General features: G+C 34.3%; 1 protein-coding gene across 14 annotated transcripts in view; it reads right to left on the reverse strand.

Annotated features, from left to right (window-relative positions):
• Nucleotides 1–317: 317 nt before the first annotated feature.
• The window catches only part of Best2 (bestrophin 2), a 60961-nt gene continuing 42250 nt past the window's right edge, over nucleotides 318–19028 (reverse strand). For 6 of the 14 annotated variants that reach the window (XM_073979867.1, XM_073979871.1, XM_073979872.1 and 3 more), the window contains 6 exons: nucleotides 12433–12540; nucleotides 4206–4442; nucleotides 3834–4140; nucleotides 2761–2865; nucleotides 2392–2649; nucleotides 318–2318 (listed from right to left, as the gene is read on the reverse strand). In XM_073979867.1, coding sequence (XP_073835968.1) covers nucleotides 1756–2318; nucleotides 2392–2649; nucleotides 2761–2865; nucleotides 3834–4140; nucleotides 4206–4442; nucleotides 12433–12540 — 1578 coding nt within the window. In that variant the 3' untranslated portion in view covers nucleotides 318–1755. The remainder of the gene's footprint in view (nucleotides 2319–2391; nucleotides 2650–2760; nucleotides 2866–3833; nucleotides 4141–4205; nucleotides 4443–12432; nucleotides 12541–19028) is intronic. The other 8 variants (XM_073979878.1, XM_073979881.1, XM_073979879.1 and 5 more) reach the window with 3 other exon arrangements.

Here is a 19028-nt window from a genome sequence, read left to right on the forward strand (position 1 = left end):
CTCCCTTGCCCTTTCTGGGAAATTTGTTGAACAATTATAAATTCTGAGCAAATAACAATGTGTAGTACATAATTACTTACAAGGAGCCATAGGATAGGTGAGATCCCATTGCGGTTTTTTTATATTCACATATCTTATTTTATAACAGATAGGTTGTTCGGTTACATTGGTTATTGCAAATGGCTTTTGTTTGTGATCTTTAAATTTTGAATTCGTTCATTTTTCTAAACGACTATGGATTTGTGGTCTTGTGGTTCTTTGTTGTTCTTTTACCCTTCATCCTATGTATAACACTACAAAAACAATAAACAAAGACGTTTACGAGGCAAACAAATATTTATTTTTCTAAAATATATGTATGTATGTAAAATACAAATTAGGTGGTAAATACACATATTATGATACAAATTCAATTTACATAATAACAACTTAGCCCAGTCAGCATTTTTTGAAAATTTTAATCAAATTCGAGTCTTTTTTGATCCGACTGCACGATTAAAAAGCTAGAATATGAGCTCATTTTCTGATCATAAATGACTCCTTTGTCGGTAGGAAAACATAACCTCAGGCGACTCTTCTAAACAAATCACAAATGAGTCTTTTTCGAGTCGTATTTCAATCATTTATTGGTGTTTTGTTGATTAATTTCGGACCCTTTTTCGAGTCTTTTTAGAGTCATGTTTATAATCATTTATGAGTCTTTTTGTTAGACGAATAAATTAAAAAATTTTTTTTTATTCTTCTTTGTTTCTTTCCTTTGTTTTATAGTCTTTTCTGCTTTGTTATGTCTTTTAATTATCCTTTATGTTGCTTGGTGGTTAGTTTACTGCTTCTTCATTTCACTTGGCAAAACCTGTTGTGTTGTGTTTGTCTGTACCTTTAATATTATACGTTACATTTATATCAAAATTTTGTAGAAAGTGTATATGAGAATTTTATTTTTTTATTTATAAATAATTACAACCAAATAAAAATAAAACAAAACAATCAGTTTTTAATCACCTAACTGTTCAAAATATGATCAGAGTATACATAATTATAATCACTTTTCAAACACCTGTATGACCCTTTTTTGATTAAGCATTTTTCAATCTTCCAGATGATCAAAATGTGACAATAAATAACAAAAAATTGTCACATTTTAAACACCTCAATGATTTATTTGTGATTGCTACACATTTGTTGTTGTATTTTAAATTGAACTATTTTTAATCACTACAGGGAGTCACTTTCGAGTCCCTTTCTGATCACACAAGCGACTTAATCAATTTTTGATCACCAAAAGGACTCTAAAAAGACTCCTCAATGTGATTTTTGAAAAAAACAGTCTTCTAAATGCTATCTGGGAGGTTGTAAAATACAAACAAACATATATGTATAAGTATGTATATAGTAACAAGATTCAGATACAGATTATAGGCATTTTTTAGAGCACTATGCGTGTGTTCTTTCAGAGAGGACACAACATCCATTACGAACAATGTTTTGTTAAATTTAATTAAACTAGATTGCTTTTCTATGTATTTGTTTAAATATAACGAGTCCTTTTTAAGGACTCTTTTGACTAATGCCTATTATATAGAGTTATGTAAATCGCACTAAAAGTAGTAGTGGTAGGTCAATAAAGTACATAATTTAAGATTCCGTGTTATTTTTCACAACCTTTGTTTTACTAATTCTGACACACAAATCGACATACATATGTATTTATGCTATTTTGGGGTCTGGACGGAGCCATTTTTAAGTTAAAATTATTTATACATATACTTCGCCGGTCTTTTGTTCCGGTGGACGTTTGGCTAATGTTGAGGGCGCTGATGTTGCAAGTGTGGAAATCTTTTCCTTAGCAGTTGTTGTGGGCGTGTTGATACTACTAACTGTATGCGGTGTTGTGGCACTGTCTGTTATGTCCTTAACTTCGGGTGCACCTTCGGAACGTATGGAGCTTCGACGTTCCAACAAATATGAATCACTTATATTGAGATTTAGATTGGCATTGAAGCTATTGTTTCGGGAAATGTTGGTACCACCGTTTAATGGCTTTAGGGAAAGAACAGCGGTACCGCCACTATTCTCAAGTTTGTCGTTGAAATTTAATTCGGTTATGGAAACCGAAGATGGTGAACGCTGTATAGACAATGATAATGGTATGGTTGTTATAACTTCATTGGAATCGAAAGCTGAAGCTGTGGTGGTAATTGTAGGTATTTGCGTTGATGTTATGGGTAAGATATTAAGTGTTCCCGTAGTATCTGTGGCACTTGTAGTTACCGTGAAAGGGAACGAGAGTGTGGTTATGTTCGTTGTTACGGGTATAGCTGCAAAGAAAGGTGAGGTGTTATATTCATTATAAGGTTTGATCTGATTTGGAATTTCCACAAATCTACTCACTTGAAGTCAAATTGCTTGGCAACACTGCCTGGGCTAAGGCTGCAGTCTGAGGATGTCCTGGAATTAAAGTATTATTCGATGATGAACTATCCATTTCCTTGATTGGTGATAGGAGTAGTGTGCCCAAAACTTGACCATCTAAATTATTATTGGTGGTGCTTGCATAAGGATACATTGTGGTTTGTGTACTCAATTGCGGTGTCATTAGAACAGCCGTGTTTGTGTTGGCTGTGCTATTGGTGGTATTGATTGTGGTGGCTATAAAAATGGTGCAAATTAAAGGAAAAATAAATAAAAATAATGAATACAATTTCAAATAAGTGCAACAGAAAAGTGCTTAAAGATATGGGATTTTGAAGGAGCAATTACCATTCACATCTTTATCAATGTTAGTTGGTTCCTTGGTAACATCAGGAGTAGGTATACGAGGACGGGATTTTGAAGTGTTGGCATTCAAACCATTTAAACGAGAATCTACATAGATGGAGTACGAAATAGAAGAAAATAATAAAGGAAAGTTTGAAAATAAACAAAACAAACCAAAAAACAAATTTATTGTAAAGACGGGAAATGAAATGAAGAAAGGAATATTGGGGAAATAGATCGTCATGGTCATAAATGGGATGGAATGGGTGGTCGCTGTTAGTTAAACTAGCATTTACATGCTAAATAATATATCTTGGTCGCGTTTCAAATATATCCTCGTGAATTAGGAGTAGATGTTAGTCTCATTTATCAAATCTACAAAATGAGCCCTAACGAATTCTGTTGATCAAGATAGCCTATGATGGTTTTTACAAGTTAAGTGTTTCTCGTTCCATTTCTTCATGGTCTCAAGGGTTTTACACAAGAATGTATTGTGTTTAGTAAATTTCAGTTGCTTAACTTCTTACGGCATGACTATTCTAGAATTTAAATGTTTATATAAGGGTAACAATTTTGAAAGTGGTAGTAGATGGCAACTCTGTTAGGATAACAAATGCAAATTCCACCTACAATGATCCTAACATTCCACAAAAAAACAAATTTATGTAAAAAGCACTTCTTATTACTACCGACAACACTTTTTAAATATTTTTTTCTGAAAACTTATTATATCAACATAATTGTTTCTTTTTTCTGGCTAAAGTGAAAATTAATTGAAAATTATTCGAATTCACTTTTCAAATACACACGTTAACATATGTATGTAGTGGTGGACATAGTAGTTGAAAATATTTGTGTTTTAAATATGATGATAAAACTTTTAATTTTTTCCAAAATCGTAACAATAGAAGAATGTACTAATTACTCAAAATTGGCATAAGTGGATTTATGTATATGTTTTTCAAAGAAACCCACAAAATTCCACTGTAAGATCCCAACCACCTTTTTAAAATACCCTCCTCCACCTTTGGACTTCCTTAAAACCTCACAATATGCATTTACGATATTTTACTCACTTTGTTTTATTAGCTGCCTTTGGGCACGCAACGATTTCCGATGCACAAATTTATCATAAAGACTTGGCTTTTGTTGCATTTGTTGTTGTTGTTGCAACTGCTGTTGTTGTTGCTGCTGCTGCTGGACAATGGTCATGGGTAGACCAGATTCCGGACTTGAGTATACAGAATTTAAGCGATTACGATTGAATGCCATACCTCCGGACGAATAGGCCGTTGACTGACTACGCATAGAACCCATGCGAGACAGTTGACGTACCAGCCAATTATTTTTACGTCTTTCAACCATGGGTGTATCGACACTTTCCTAAAAAACCAATAGGCAAATGGTAGATTATTTGTTTTGGTATGTCATCATTACATTTTACTTACATAGTCGGCATAGACATCATCCGCCATACGCTTTCCACCACCCGGCACAATATTGGCATACATGGCATCCTCTTTCTTGACCTTGTAATTTTCAGCTGAACCTTTGGGTTCATCTTTGCGATAATGTTCCGAGGCCACGGTATAGGGCAAGTCTTTCGGCACCACACATTCCCAATATTGATCTCGCAACAATTCAGGGTGTTCTTCGTGCATTTCATCTACAATCATATAGGCAGCCTGTGAAGGAATCATATCACGATCATCAATATAAGTGTGTCTTCGAGATTTATCTGTTATTAATATTCCGAAAGGTAGATTCGTTTGCATGAATACGAACGAACAGGTACTTTTAGCCTTGCCTTTGCCGCCACTTGCCATTTTACCCACCACCATCACCATCATTCGCATATGTGTGAATATAAAACCGGTACATCGGCTATGTCATGTTATTGTCACTTTAATAACAATAATAATTGGTTAAACGCTTATTCGGCGTAATTAGTTGTTGTTGTTGTTTTCGCGAATTTCAAAAACCTTCAAAAATATTAAAAACCCATCCAAGCAAGCAAGCTAAGCGGAATTAAATAAACAAGCATTACCGAAACCCAACCTATAATTGTTTGTTGTTACGTCTAGAAGTCACACCAAGTGAGGTAGTAGAGTGAACGCGTAAAGTTGTCCTTCACAGGCTTGAGACTACATACATTGTATGTATGTTAATGTTTCCGATAAGCTGATAAGTGTGTTTTGTTTTATGCGTGTAATCAATATTTTAATATTTTACTATTGTTTGTTATTTCAACTAACGTGACATTTATAGTACTTAAAGTATTCTTCCTTGTGCTGGAGGTTAGTTTTGCCAAAGTTATAAATTCTAAACATTCTAGGCGAATGAGATGCTCTAACGTGACTTTTTCATAAAAATAATTAGTTTGGAACTGTAATTACAAACAAATATAAGAAATTGTTCGTAATTCGTAAAAGTTTATTCAAAAGATTGTAGAATCCTATGATTTCTATATGCGAATTCTGTTTGTGGAGTCTACATGAATATCCCAAATTTCAAAATGCTGGCGATAAATAAATAATACAACCACTAATTTGTTGGCAGTTATTGTTATGTCCACGGACAAAATATTCCGAAGAAAAAATAAAAAACAAAATTGTTAAGGCTTTGCCGGTTTTTGCAACTGTCTATGGGTGCTCCATCTTATATAGTTCATGTATATAATGCAAAGATTTTGTACGTGCAGTCGAGTTTTGTATCTGTCCAATAGGTTGAAGTCGTAAAACTCAGCCGAAAACCTCAAAATCGACTTTAAATTTGAACAAGTAAGAAAGTATTAGTCAGCTATGCTGACGCTGTTATAACCTCAGGCTCTGATCAAAAAAAGAAGCAAACACAATGATTATGCCTTATCTTTATAAAAAAAAATTAAATGTCGTTCGTTGGCAATGGCATCAGGTGAGAACGGCTGGACCGATTTGGATAATTCTTTTTTTCGAAATTTTGACCACGCCAACTTTTTCAATTTTAATATCTTCTACGAAAACTACTGAACTGATTTTCCTGAAATTGTCAGGGAATATACAGGGACGGCCCTCGGTTAAATTAGGTACTTCCCCTATACCCTATTTTTTAAAAATGCCATACCTTTATAAATAAAAATCAAATGTTGTTGGTTGATGATGGCATCAGTTGAGAACGACTGGACCGATTTCGACAATTCATTTTTCGAAATGTTCGTCATAACCCAACTTTGGTTTTTATGCGAAGAAATTTTGACCACGCCAACTTTTTCAATTTTAATCTTTTCTACAAAAACTACAGAACTGATTTTCCTGAAATTGTCAGGGAATGTAAAGGGGCGGCCCCGGTGAAAATAGGCTACATATTTTGTTGAATTTCGGAAGGGGTGGGGTACTTCCCCTATACCCTATTTTTTTTAAAAATGCCATATCTTTATAAATAAAAATCAAATGTCGCTCGTTTGTAATGGCATCAGTTGAGAACGGCTGGACCGATTTCGATAATAATCGATAATTTTTATGCAAAGAAATAGGCTACGGAGAACTTCCCTTTTGACATAGTTAAAGAAACGCCATATCGTTATGTATAAAAATCAAATACCGTCATAACCCAACTTAGGTTTTTATGGAAAGAAAATTTTACCAATTTTGAATTTAAATTTTTTCTTCAAAAACCACTACTGAACCTATTTTTTGAATTTGTCAGGGAATGTACAGGGATGGCCTCCGAAAAAAGGCTAGATATTTTATTGAATTGCAGGGGTGGCGGGTTACCCCCCTATGCGATATTTTAAAAAGATGCTATATTTGCACAAATTACGCATGTATCGGTTTAAAAATGTACGGATTAATCTAGGTACTTCTTTGGAGCCTAAAGTATAAGCCAAACTTATGACTATATTGGTTTCAGCATACATGTTGGTAGGCAATGAAGGTGTGTGCACCCTAGGTACCTATTTGGAGCCAAAATACCGGGCCACGCCCACTTTTTTAAATATGTTATATCTTGAAAACTGATGACCACGCCCACTCTTTTCAACACATTATTTTGCCAAAAGTACCGAACCTAATTTCATGCAATTTTCAGAAAATGTTCAGGAATGTCCAGTGGTCCAAAATGCTACATATTTGTAGACGAATTTCGGGGGCCTATTGTTATATAATCGATATAGTTGCTAAACTAAAAAAAACCGATATATTTTCAAATTTCCTTAAATTGTGCGATTCAACGGTCCAGCAGCCATCAATAACTAAAACAATAAGCGGGAGAATTTGACCTAACCATTTTTTTTAACTTTTATAATTAGATCGCTTTTGAATAAAGACAGGGAACATGGACGATAAAAATCCTAAACAGCATCCTTGTTAAAGGCTACTTAGAGAAAAAAATTTTCAAAAATTTAACATTTACAAGATATTTTGTTCCCGTGCCCCAAATTAGCATCTGTTCATTTGGGAAAGAAAAATGTAAATAAGAAAATTTTGTTGTATATCCCTGCAGGGTTTTTGGAGCTTTTGTGCCATTATCTCAGGAAGTGTGGACAACTCTGCAAAAAATTGTACCGATGTAATAGAGACCGTGAAAGCAACCTTTTGGAAAAAATTCTAAATATAACCGAGACAAGTCAATCTGCACTTTTCCCAAATTTTGTGTGGAAGGTACACAAAGGACCTGACCGATATACTCCATATTCCAACCAGATATATGACTGGATGAAATAATACGATGTGCAAAGTTTGGTTCAATCAGAAACTCCCTGGGAGAATTATCTTGCGGGTTTCTTGAAGCTTTTGGGCCATTATCTCAGGATGTATAGACATGACCACGCCTCCACCTTCCCCAAAACAATGTACCGTCGTAAAGGGCTGAACCTGCTGAAATTTTTTTCAAAACGATCCAAGAGGTGCCCTTGAACTTCACTTCACCGAATTTTGTGTGGGAGGTACGTGAAGAAGTGGACCGATGGATCGAATATGAACTATTCGATCTATATCTGGAAGGAAAAATATGATGGGCAAAGTTTGGACCAAACCGATTGCTCCCTTCGAGAGTTATCATTCACACCATTTTACAGCAAAATTTTGAACTTTTGTGGGGGAGGTACCCGAAGGTGTTGACCGAACATAAACTAAATTTGGAACGAATCGGTTGAACCGTTGGATCGTGGGAACCAGCCAGACAGACACATAGACGGTCGAACATGGCTAAATCGACTAAAAAGTGTCTGAAACATATTTCGTCCAAACATATTTGGGGTCTAAAACCATTATTTCGATGCGGCAGATTTTTGGTCGTATCAAAGTGTATGTACCCTCTTTAGCCTAAAGGTATACAAAATACCCAGTCAGCATTTTTTGAAAATTTTAATCAAATTCGAGTCTTTTTTGATCCGACTGCACGATTAAAAAGCTAGAATATGAGCTCATTTTCTGATCATAAATGACTCCTTTGTCGGTAGGAAAACATAACCTCAGGCGACTCTTCTAAACAAATCACAAATGAGTCTTTTTCGAGTCGTATTTCAATCATTTATTGGTGTTTTGTTGATTAATTTCGGACCCTTTTTCGAGTCTTTTTAGAGTCGTGTTTATAATCATTTATGAGTCTTTAGGGAGTCATTTATGAGTCTTTTTGTTAGACGAAATAAATTAAAAAAATTTTCTTTTTATTCTTCTTTCCTTTGTTTTATAGTCTTTTCTGCTTTGTTATGTCTTTTAATTATCCTTTATGTTGCTTGGTGGTTAGTATACTGCTTCTTCATTTCACTTGGCAAACCTGTTGTGTTGTGTTTGTCTGTACCTTTAATATTATACGTTACATTTATATCAAAATTTTGTAGAAAGTGTATATGAGAATTTTATTTTTTTATTTACAACCAAATAAAAATAAAACAAAGCAATCAGTTTTTAATCACCTAACTGTTCAAAATATGATCAGAGTATACATAATTATAATCACTTTTCAAACACCTGTATGACCCTTTTTTGATTAAGCATTTTTCAATCTTCCAGATGATCAAAATGTGACAATAAATAACAAAAAATTGTCACATTTTAAACACGTCAATGATTTATTTGTGATTGCTACACATTTGTTGTTGTATTTTAAATTGAACTCTTTTTAATCATTACAGGGAGTCACTTTCGAGTCCCTTTCTGATCACACAAGCGACTTAATCAATTTTTGATCACCAAAAGGACTCTAAAAAGACTCCTCAATGTGATTTTTGAAAAAACAGTCTTCTAAATGCTATCTGGGATTGGGTATTGTGTCCTACACAAATACGGACAAAATTGATTTAGGGGTTACGTCCATTAGGGGTTATATCAGTGCACCATGGACGAATGAGGACATCACAACTGAAAGTTTTCAAGGACGCGGAACTGGATACACTGAAGAGTTCACATCTACCACTGGCAGACAATAAATAAGGGCCCGTATTGGATGACAGAGAAGGGTGTTTGGGAAATTGTCCTTAAACCCAACCATATAATGAAACTTGATAAAATGTATCTTTACATATATGCCTAGGGGTATCAAACCGATAAAATGTTTCTTCTCTCCAAACCGATAGAAGACAGAATTACATGCAGCTTCGTCAGAAAAACATACATCAAGTCGGTCCAACCACATTTTCTGTGACGCCGATTGAGACCCATAAACTTTGGACCGACGATTTCGACTTTATAATATGCCGATGGTTTCGCCGGAATATTGTTACGAATGTAACTGATAGATTTTTGTTAATTTAGGAATTTGAATTGTAACGTAAATTTTTATAAAGTATTTTGTTTATTTGTATCATTTTTGCAACAACAACTACTGTATAGAGTCTACTGCAATCATGAAATTATCGCTTAGTTTTAATTTACAAGGTTTACTTAGCTAATTGTTTTTGTACCCTCTCTCTCATTTTGACATTGTGATGTTATTCATTGTAACCTCTCCTTCGTATTTATTGCCTCTATCCCATTAGTTGTTTACTTTCATTAGTGTGTTTATATACGGATCTCGTTTGAACATTGGAGAACCTGACAGATGAAGCTAGAGCAGTGGGTGTGCGATGGAGTAGTAATTCAAACCACAACTTAAAATCGTCAGAGTAATCTAAGAAGAGTAAAGAAATAACCCGGATACTGTAAAGCTTTGTAAAAACAGGTCATTGTTTCAGTGCTTGTCAGTGCTGATAATCAAGAAACTGTAAAAGCTTTTATTTGGAATCTGGTAGATCAAAGGCATTGCCATTTGTTGGTTCATCTGTTTCGTATGGCCAAGCACCCTCCTGCGAGGTCACATCCCGTCTCTACGCGACGATTCATTCGTTTAATGAATACTTTGAGCTCTTTCTTTTATGTCTGAACATTAAAATGGGTCACAGGGATCTATAGGATACATAACCCCTAACGCCTCACTTCCACTTCTCCCTTTTTCAAAATCATTCCGTAATTGTTGTGAAATCTTTTGAATGTGGAAATTATTTTGAAATAAAATAAAACTCTCTTGTCAGTTACAAAAGCGTTTATAGCTGTTGTCGAAATTCTCATTGCAATAAATATATTTTGGTTGAAAGTTTTAATTGTGACCGACGACCAGTTATCCAATTAGTGTAGAATTGAATTTGAGCATCGGACAAAGACTGCAGACATATTAACTCGTAAATTGTCATTGCTGTTAAGATTAACAAAGATGGCTTGTTTTCTGTTGCTGCTTCAAAAGTGGCACGTGCTAAAAATAAACTTGAAGCACAAAAAATCGCTGGAGACCAGTCATTTAACAACAACAACAAATAATATGCGTTTTTTTTGTTTCTTTATTTAACAACAACTTGACTAAGACCAAACAAAACAAAACTCAACCTCTTACAGAAAACTCTCATATCTGGGTAGTCAACCGCCAGTCAAGTAACCAAACTGGTTTATTAATCGTGATTTAAGTCAAGCAAACATTTTTTTGACCAATAAACCCGTAAGAAGTTTTAATGAAAAAAGAAAGAAATAAAAACAAATTGCCACACAATGGAGTGCATAAAAATCACATGAATGCATCAGCAGCTTTCAGCTAAATTTAAAACTGGGTTTAAACTTGGAAGTTTTACTTCTTGTAAGTTGTGGAGAAGTTGAAGGTTATTGTACAAGATGCTTGGAGATTTATCCAGGTGTGTGTTTTTTTGTTTGGTAGATATGGCACATTGATTGGTTTCTTTGGAATGCACATATCCTGAACGGAAGTATGGAGAAGATACCACAATGTCATAAATTGTAAATTGTTTTACAGTTTGTGTATTTGCTTTCAATCCTTGCTTTATTGCTGTTTTTCGCGCAGTTTTTTGCCATTAGAAGTAACGTCCTAAAAGTCCCCATCGATACCACGTGTACCAACGAATTTATTCAGGGTCAAATGTAATTTTTGGAGGCCTATTCATTTTTTTTTTTATTTTTTTCAAAAACAGTAAGTCAGAAATCGACTAAAGTAAAAGTTGTAGGCTTAAAAATTATATACAAGATTAATCTTTATGACTTTTCACCATTTATGACAGTCACCATTCTTGAGATATCGTGATATAAGTGTCAAATTACAAATGTAAAGAAGCAAGCCGCGTAAGAACATCATGAAGCGGTCCGGTCAAAATAACAACGCCATGTGTTAGGTACGTCCATAAGCTATCAAACGATATCCACTTCGGTTCAGTAGAACCGGGTCTATCATGGTTTTAAATCTAGCCTTTCGGGTCAAATAACCGGCGATCCGGATCCGCAGTAATCAGCGCAACAAATCCTACCTTTTTACAAAAATTAAAAAAAAATGAAGAGTTTTCGTTGAGCTATCGATTACACATGTGGGTTAAATGACCTATTTTAGAATAAAATGACCCTAACATTGAATAACTCTACTCAACACGGTCCGATTTTGTTGGATTTTTTTTTTTAAAGTTAGGTATATTTCGCTCTTCAAGAAAACATAAATTTTTCGGGGGGACAGATCCGGTTACTCCGGTTATTTTAACCGTTTCACCTGAATATGTGCCTATTTCCCTTATAAGAGCATATAAATGATGCGTTTTTTAGAACCGTTGTATCTCAAGAATGGTTCTCTCTAGGAAAAAATTATGAACACCAAACTTTTTGATTAGACCCACCGTTTTCAAGAAAAAGACGGAAAAACAAAAAAATCTCTAAATGTTGACCTTTGAACTGTTTTTGCACACATGGGATTGATGGGGATTTGTATGACATTGCTTCTAACGGCTCTCCACCAAAATTCTGCTTTATGGGAAATTGTTGCTATTTCAATGTCTATTTTGACTGGACTAAACCAAAGCCATCATTACTTTGGAAGTCCATATCATTTTCTCACGTGATTCTATCCCACATTTCATTCGAATGGTGACCATTTCTTCCATCGAAATTCTTTAAAAATTCGTTTCTAGTGTTACAGCATTATTAAGGAAAAATTAAATTCCATATCAAAAGTAGATGCTAACGCTAGCACAGTTCCCGTGAGATTTTTACGCCCACCTGTATTTTTATAGTTATTGATTTTGTTTTTGTAAAAAACACTAAAACAAAAACATTTACAAATTCATTAACAGCTTAATTATGCATTATACAACAAAGTTGGTGTTGACTAGGACAGACTGACCACAGGTTGGGCTAAAATCGTATTCATCATCATGTGTCTATTCTACACGTTACTTACCTTAATGTGTCTGTCAATTAACCAGTTGAGTTCAATATCGTCGTCATCTTCACCAAACGGATTGATGAGCACCTCAGCAACTTTGAGCCAGCCGACATAGAAAACAAACTGAAAAAAACAACACAAAGCAGAAAATACATTAAAATTATATAAAATAGACTATAAAAAATTAATTTACAAAATGTATGTTATTTTGAATAAAACCTATGATTTATGTATGTGTTATTTATGGTCACATAACTAATATGGAATACTTAAGAAAATAATTGTTTTATTGTTAATTAACTTTTTTCATAACACATTTTCATTAATGGAGGCGGACAATTAGCAAAAACACTCACATTTTATCATATCTTAAAGAATTTCCTTATAAGGCAAGCCCACGTGAGTAAGTGAAAGCCATGTATGGAGGATGTTGGCACATTTTAAAATTGCTGGAAGCCACTTAGCCTTTTTGGGAATATTTGCAGTCTTTCTTTCTTTAGTGATTGCTTTGGTACACATTTTGGTTAGTGTAACTTTGTTTTGGTAAAAGTACACATTGAAAATACCTATTTACATTAGGGTTATGACTTTTTTACAACCTCGTATCCCTGTATGATATTTTGATAAGTTTTTACCCAAGATTACATTAAATCTGAATTATAACGTGATTTGATAAAAAAACATTGTATATATAGCATTGTGTATTATATATAACTTTATTTCATATATTATATAAATGAAAAATGAATGGAAGTCATAGTATCTTCCTATGGCATACCCGATATGCATAGTGTGTCTACTATATGGTCCAGTATTCAAGTATATAATATAAAGTTCATAGCGCCCATGATTCGGTCATAACCTAAAAATCATCATGAAGATTGCTAAGGAAAAGGCTTATGTGGTAATGATATCACTGGTAAATGATATCTCTTTAGCAGTCTTCATGACGATTTTTAGGATATGGTCGAATCATGGGCGCTATGAACTTTATATTATATATTTGAATACCGGACTATATAGTAGACACCCTTAGCATATCCGGTATGCCATATGAAGATCCTATGACTTTCCCCGATGACGTAATCACAGCTTAAAGTACTCAAAATACGAAATTTTTACAAGGTCCGTCGTATATTTTCTATATTTTTTTGATATATATTAACCATAATTATTTCAAAAACGGGTTGTATCGAACGTACAAAATCTCCTTAATATATTAGTGTCGAAAAACCCATAAAAAATATTTGTTTGTATCCGAAAAAAGCGAAATTCTGGGTAAAACTCGTAAAAACCCATTTTGAGCTATATCTCAAGAACAAGAGCTGCTAGAGAAAAACCTCGACCGGATTTGAAAGTAACTCACCGATTTTATTTAGAAACAACAAAAACTTCGGTTGAAACAAAAGTCGTGTTGACCAGTGTAATTAATTGACATGATTTTAAAGTTTGATAAATCAATTTTTTTTATGTATGTAGGTATGTATGTATGTATATATGTATGTATGTCTGTATGATGTATAAAATAGTAACAAATAAAAAAGTATTAAGTTCCAAACGTTTTATACCTTCCCTCCAACATGAAATATTCTGAACTAAAACTAACTGTCCCCAATTTGTTGTGCAGAAGTACTTTAAACTTCTAAATCGCGAAGTAAATTAAATTGGGAGGTACCGTTTATGGGGGATATTCCTAAATGTCTTAGTTTCTTGAACACTGGTAACTCTAAGTGTCAATTTACAGCTTCTTTTGTCTGAAAATGTACCTACAGTAATTTAAGTACCTAAAGGCGGGTGTTGCCCTGATGCATATGGCGGCTATACAAGACGTGGACCCATGTCCACAATTCTTTGCGGTGAAGTTGTTTGACCACTGGAACCCTAATTGTCAAAATTAGCTGTGTAATTTAGTTTTGGAAAATGTAAATTAAAAACGTAAATTACCCAAAATGAGCGGTACCATTATATGTTGACTATAACAAGTTGACTATAACAAGACGTGGATCGATACTGACCTACCTGCACAGAAAAAACGCATCTGTGTAAAATTTGAGCAAAACTTGTGCGCACGATACTCTTGGAGGGAGTAACCGATGCCTCTATTACGATGAGACAAGTTATTTCAGAGGTAGGTTCATACTCCTAAGAATATAGCTTGAAAGCTGATGGTGCGCACGACAATTATCGAACCTGAGTCTGCGTTGGTCCAAACTTTGCACATCGTAATATTTTTACGAATCTTAGATAAACTTCCTTTTTAGTACCTTCACCATGAATGTTGAAAATTTTATATTTCAGCTATGTAAAACTTCTCTACAAGTGGTATGTTAAGACACTCCGTTCGGACTGGGCGATAAACTGTAGGTCCCATATCATTGAGCTAATATGAATCGGGGTGCACTCATTGATATGAGAGAAGCCTCTCTACGGGATATTTGTGGAACAATTATATATATTATATTCGAAAAATATTTTTATTTCATGCCACAAATTGTTTCGGAAGACATTTTTCTTAAAATATACAAAACTAGTAAAGTGCCCGCTACTTCGTATGCGGAAAGGATATGAAGAACAAATAAACAATATTTCATATGGAAATGGCGAACACTGAATTTTAATCAATATTATCAATATTTAAGTTTATTATACCCTACACCATCTTGTGGTAAGGGGTATTATGTCTTTGTGCATTAGTTTGTAACATGCAAAAGGAAACGAGATAGACCCACAGTTCCTTTTAGGGGTATATAGCCCCCATATATATTTTCGCCCGATTATATAGAAATAAGTGTGCTAAATTAGATAGAAATCGGTTCAAATTTTGATATAGCTCCCATATATATTCTCGGCCGATTTCAGGTATTTGATGCACGAAACGCGCTATAGATGTAGGATTTCAATAAAATTTGGAATGTTTACCGGGATTTGGCCTAGAAATAAGTGTGCCAAATTATATAGAAATCGGTTCAGATTTGGATATAGCTCCCATATATATTTTCGACCGATTTGAGGTATTTGATCCACGAAACACGCTATATATGTCCAATTTTGATGAAATTTGGAGTATGTGACGGAATTTGGTCTACAAATAAATGTGGAAAATTATTTCGAAATCTTTTCTGATTTGGATTTAGCTCCCATATATATTTTACATATTCAGAGTGGTGTAGGGTATTGTATAGTCGGCCCCGCCCGACTTTGATCCTTTCCTTACTGGTTTAAATACTGTTGGTACCACTTTAGTTCGATTTTCAGCCATATCTCACCCTTACACATCAACAGCGAGAACAACGTTACACACTAATACTCACTCTAACTCCAACAAATACAGATTCCAGCTCTGTCCTTACGCCCAATAACAAATTGACTACCATTTAGTAATTTTCATATACTTATGATACGTATTTCGACAACGACATATCTCAACAAAATAATAACAGTAATCGTAATTCCAAATCTCAAGATTCCAGCTGTATTCGTTAGTCCAATTCCAAATTGTACCAAACTTAGTACCATTTAGTACTTTCCGTACCCATAAGTACAAAATTCCAAAACTACCTCATAGTCCAGTCAAAATAGACATTGAAATAGCAAAAATTCCCACAGAGCTGAATTTTGGTGGAGAGCTAGGGTTTGCCATTAGAAGCAACGTCCTAAAAGTCCTCATCGATCCCATGTGTGCAAAAAACATTATTCGGGGTCAAAGGTCACATTTTAAGGGTTTTTAGGTTTTCGGATTTATTTCTTGAAAACGGTTGATCTAATAAAAAAGTGACTAAAGTAAATATTGTAGACAGAAAAATTACCTACGAGTTTGACCTTTATAATTTTTTTCCTAGAAGGAACCATTCTTGAGATATAGCTGTTCTAAAAAACACATGATTTTTATGCACTTATAAGGGAAATATGCACATATTCAGACGAACCGGCAAAAATAAGCGAAGTAATCGGGTCTGTCCCCCAAAACAAAATATATTTTCTTGAAGAGCGAAATTATAGCTATCTTCTAAAAAAAATTCCAACAAAATCGGAGAGTGTTTAGTAGAGTTATTCAATGTTAGAGTCATTTTATGCAAAAATAGCCCATTTAACCCACATGTATAATCGAAAGCCCAACGGGAATGACCCCAACGAAAACTCTCCGATTTTTTTCAAGCTTTGTCCGAAGGTAGGGTTTGTTGCGCTGATTACGGAAATGTATAATTTTCAACGGTTGCGGATCCGGTTCGCCGGTTATTCGACCCGAAAGGACAAATTTAAAAACCGGGTTAGACTCGGTTCTACTGAACCGATTACTGCAAAGTGGATATCGTTTGAAAGCTTACGGAAGTATCTAATACATAGTGTCGTTACTTTAACCGGCTCGCCTCATAATGTACTTACGCGGCTAATTTTTTATTTGACCTTTAGATCGCGATATCTCGAAAATGGTAAGTCTTTTTTAAGAATCATAAAGACCACTCTTGTAGACAATTATTGAATCTACAATATTTACTTTAGACGGCTTTTGCTAAGTCTTACCGTTTTTGAGAAAAATTAAAAAAAACTGAATAATCCCTCCAAAAATGACCTTTGACCCTGAATAACTTGTTTTGCACACATGGGATCGATGGGGACTTTTAGTACGTTGCTTCTAATAGCTAACCCTAGCTCTCCACCAAAATTCAGCTTTGTGGGAATTTTTGCTATTTCCCCCTTATACGCATGTCTATTTTGACCGGACTACTCAATAATACACTCCAAAAGTAATCTTAATTACAAATTTCAGGATTCCAGCTCTATCCTGTCATCCAAATCCGAATTGTACTAGATTTAGTACTTTCCGTACCCATAATACCTGATACCTCAATCCTACAGGCTAACGGTGATCCAAGTTGTACCAAATTTAGTACTTTTCGTACCCATAAGTACGAATTTCCAAAACTACATCAATCCTACACCGCAACAGTAATCTTAATTCAAAACTTCAGGATTATAGCTCTATTTGTTCACTTAAGTCCAAGTTGTACCAAATTTAGTACCATCAGTAATCTTAATTCCAAATTCCAACCTTGATTCTCATACCAATTTGAAATTCCATCAGTGACCCTCGTTCCAAATTTCAGAATTCTAGCTCTTCCCGTTTTCCTAATACAATGGGTACCATATTTAGTACCTTTTAGCCAGGGTTTAAAATGCTAACGCCATATTAGCAAAAGCACCGAATATTTGCATCTTTGCCTGCTAAAATTTCTTCGAAATATGTTTAGCAACAATGAACAACGGCAACATGTAGCAACAAATTTCACAAAAATATTGCTAGCGATGCTGATGCTATTTGATATTGTTGCTTTAATAAAAAAGCGTCGGACACGCATACTCATACTTTGCAGCACACATGATCAACACATATCAGAAAAGAGGATAAGGAAGAAAGTTTCAACGGCTTAGCCATGTTTTCAGCAAACAATTGTTTTTGAGATCAGGGTTACCAGTGTAATGCATTAAAAATCACGATATAATTAATTCCACTTTTTCGTTCAAAGGACATGTGAATTTTTGGTGAAGCCGTTCAAAATATATTTTTTTTATTTTTAAACAATAATAATAAGTATTCATTAGGTTCTACCATATGATGGGAGCATTTTGACATTAAATGACATCTTTTTTATTACTGCGTTGGCAACTCTAATGACAAAAAAACACCCTCTCTGGCTAATTCGCTGCGACGAATGGTCAGCCGACTGCTAAATATGTAGCATGGTTGACGATTATGCCTAACGAAAAAAAGATTAGGCGTAAAAAACGAAATAAGCAAAAATGTACAAAAATAAATATGCGTTCGGTTGCTTATTTAGCCGTGTCTGTGAATTTTGTGTAGCAGTTGAAGTGTACAGCTAATGCTAATGTTTTTAGATGCTGGCTTTTAAAGCCTGCTTTTAGCACTTTTCATACCCTTCTAGAACGAATTTCCAAAAACCAAGCCTTATATCACCCCTAAGCCACACTTAAAATTTCAACTTTCTGGCTTCAGCGGTTTCGTCTGGACGATGATATGTCAGTCACTCAATCACATAAAACTAGATATTTTATATAATAAGATTTGCTTTATTTTTGCCTTAATTTATTTGTGAATTGAAAAAAAATATCCATATTTTATAATTTTTTGTTCGGAATGGGTTAATTTTATTTAGTTTGTTGCTTATTCTTTTTTGGCGTGTGTCGGTATCTACTTTCATACAAACAAGTGAAATTATTAGCGAAAGATTCTGATCCGAACAATTGATCTAGATAGTGAACTATGAACTAGATTACTGAACTGGTTCAGCCAAAAGAGCTAAACTGTATTGAACGATTTTTTAAGTCAATGCACTATGGTCTCCAATCCAAAAGCCAAAACTATTTCAACGTCTGTTTTGTATTGGCGTTTATTATTTTTTATAATAAATGAGTAAAAACAGCAATTCTCACGTTTTATTTCTAAATATATATTTCTAAATAATATATCGAACTGAAATTGTTATCAATGGGTCATAGTGGCCTAAAAACACTCTAAGTAAAATATTGGGGTCCTAGGTCCAAAATTTCGCGTGGTTGCCATGTAAAGAGTTATTCTGAATTTACTGTTACCA

The sequence above is a fragment of the Musca autumnalis genome, unplaced genomic scaffold (assembly GCF_047663935.1).
Source record: "Musca autumnalis isolate F117 unplaced genomic scaffold, ASM4766393v1 scaffold_4, whole genome shotgun sequence".
Classification (NCBI taxonomy): domain Eukaryota; kingdom Metazoa; phylum Arthropoda; class Insecta; order Diptera; family Muscidae; genus Musca; species Musca autumnalis.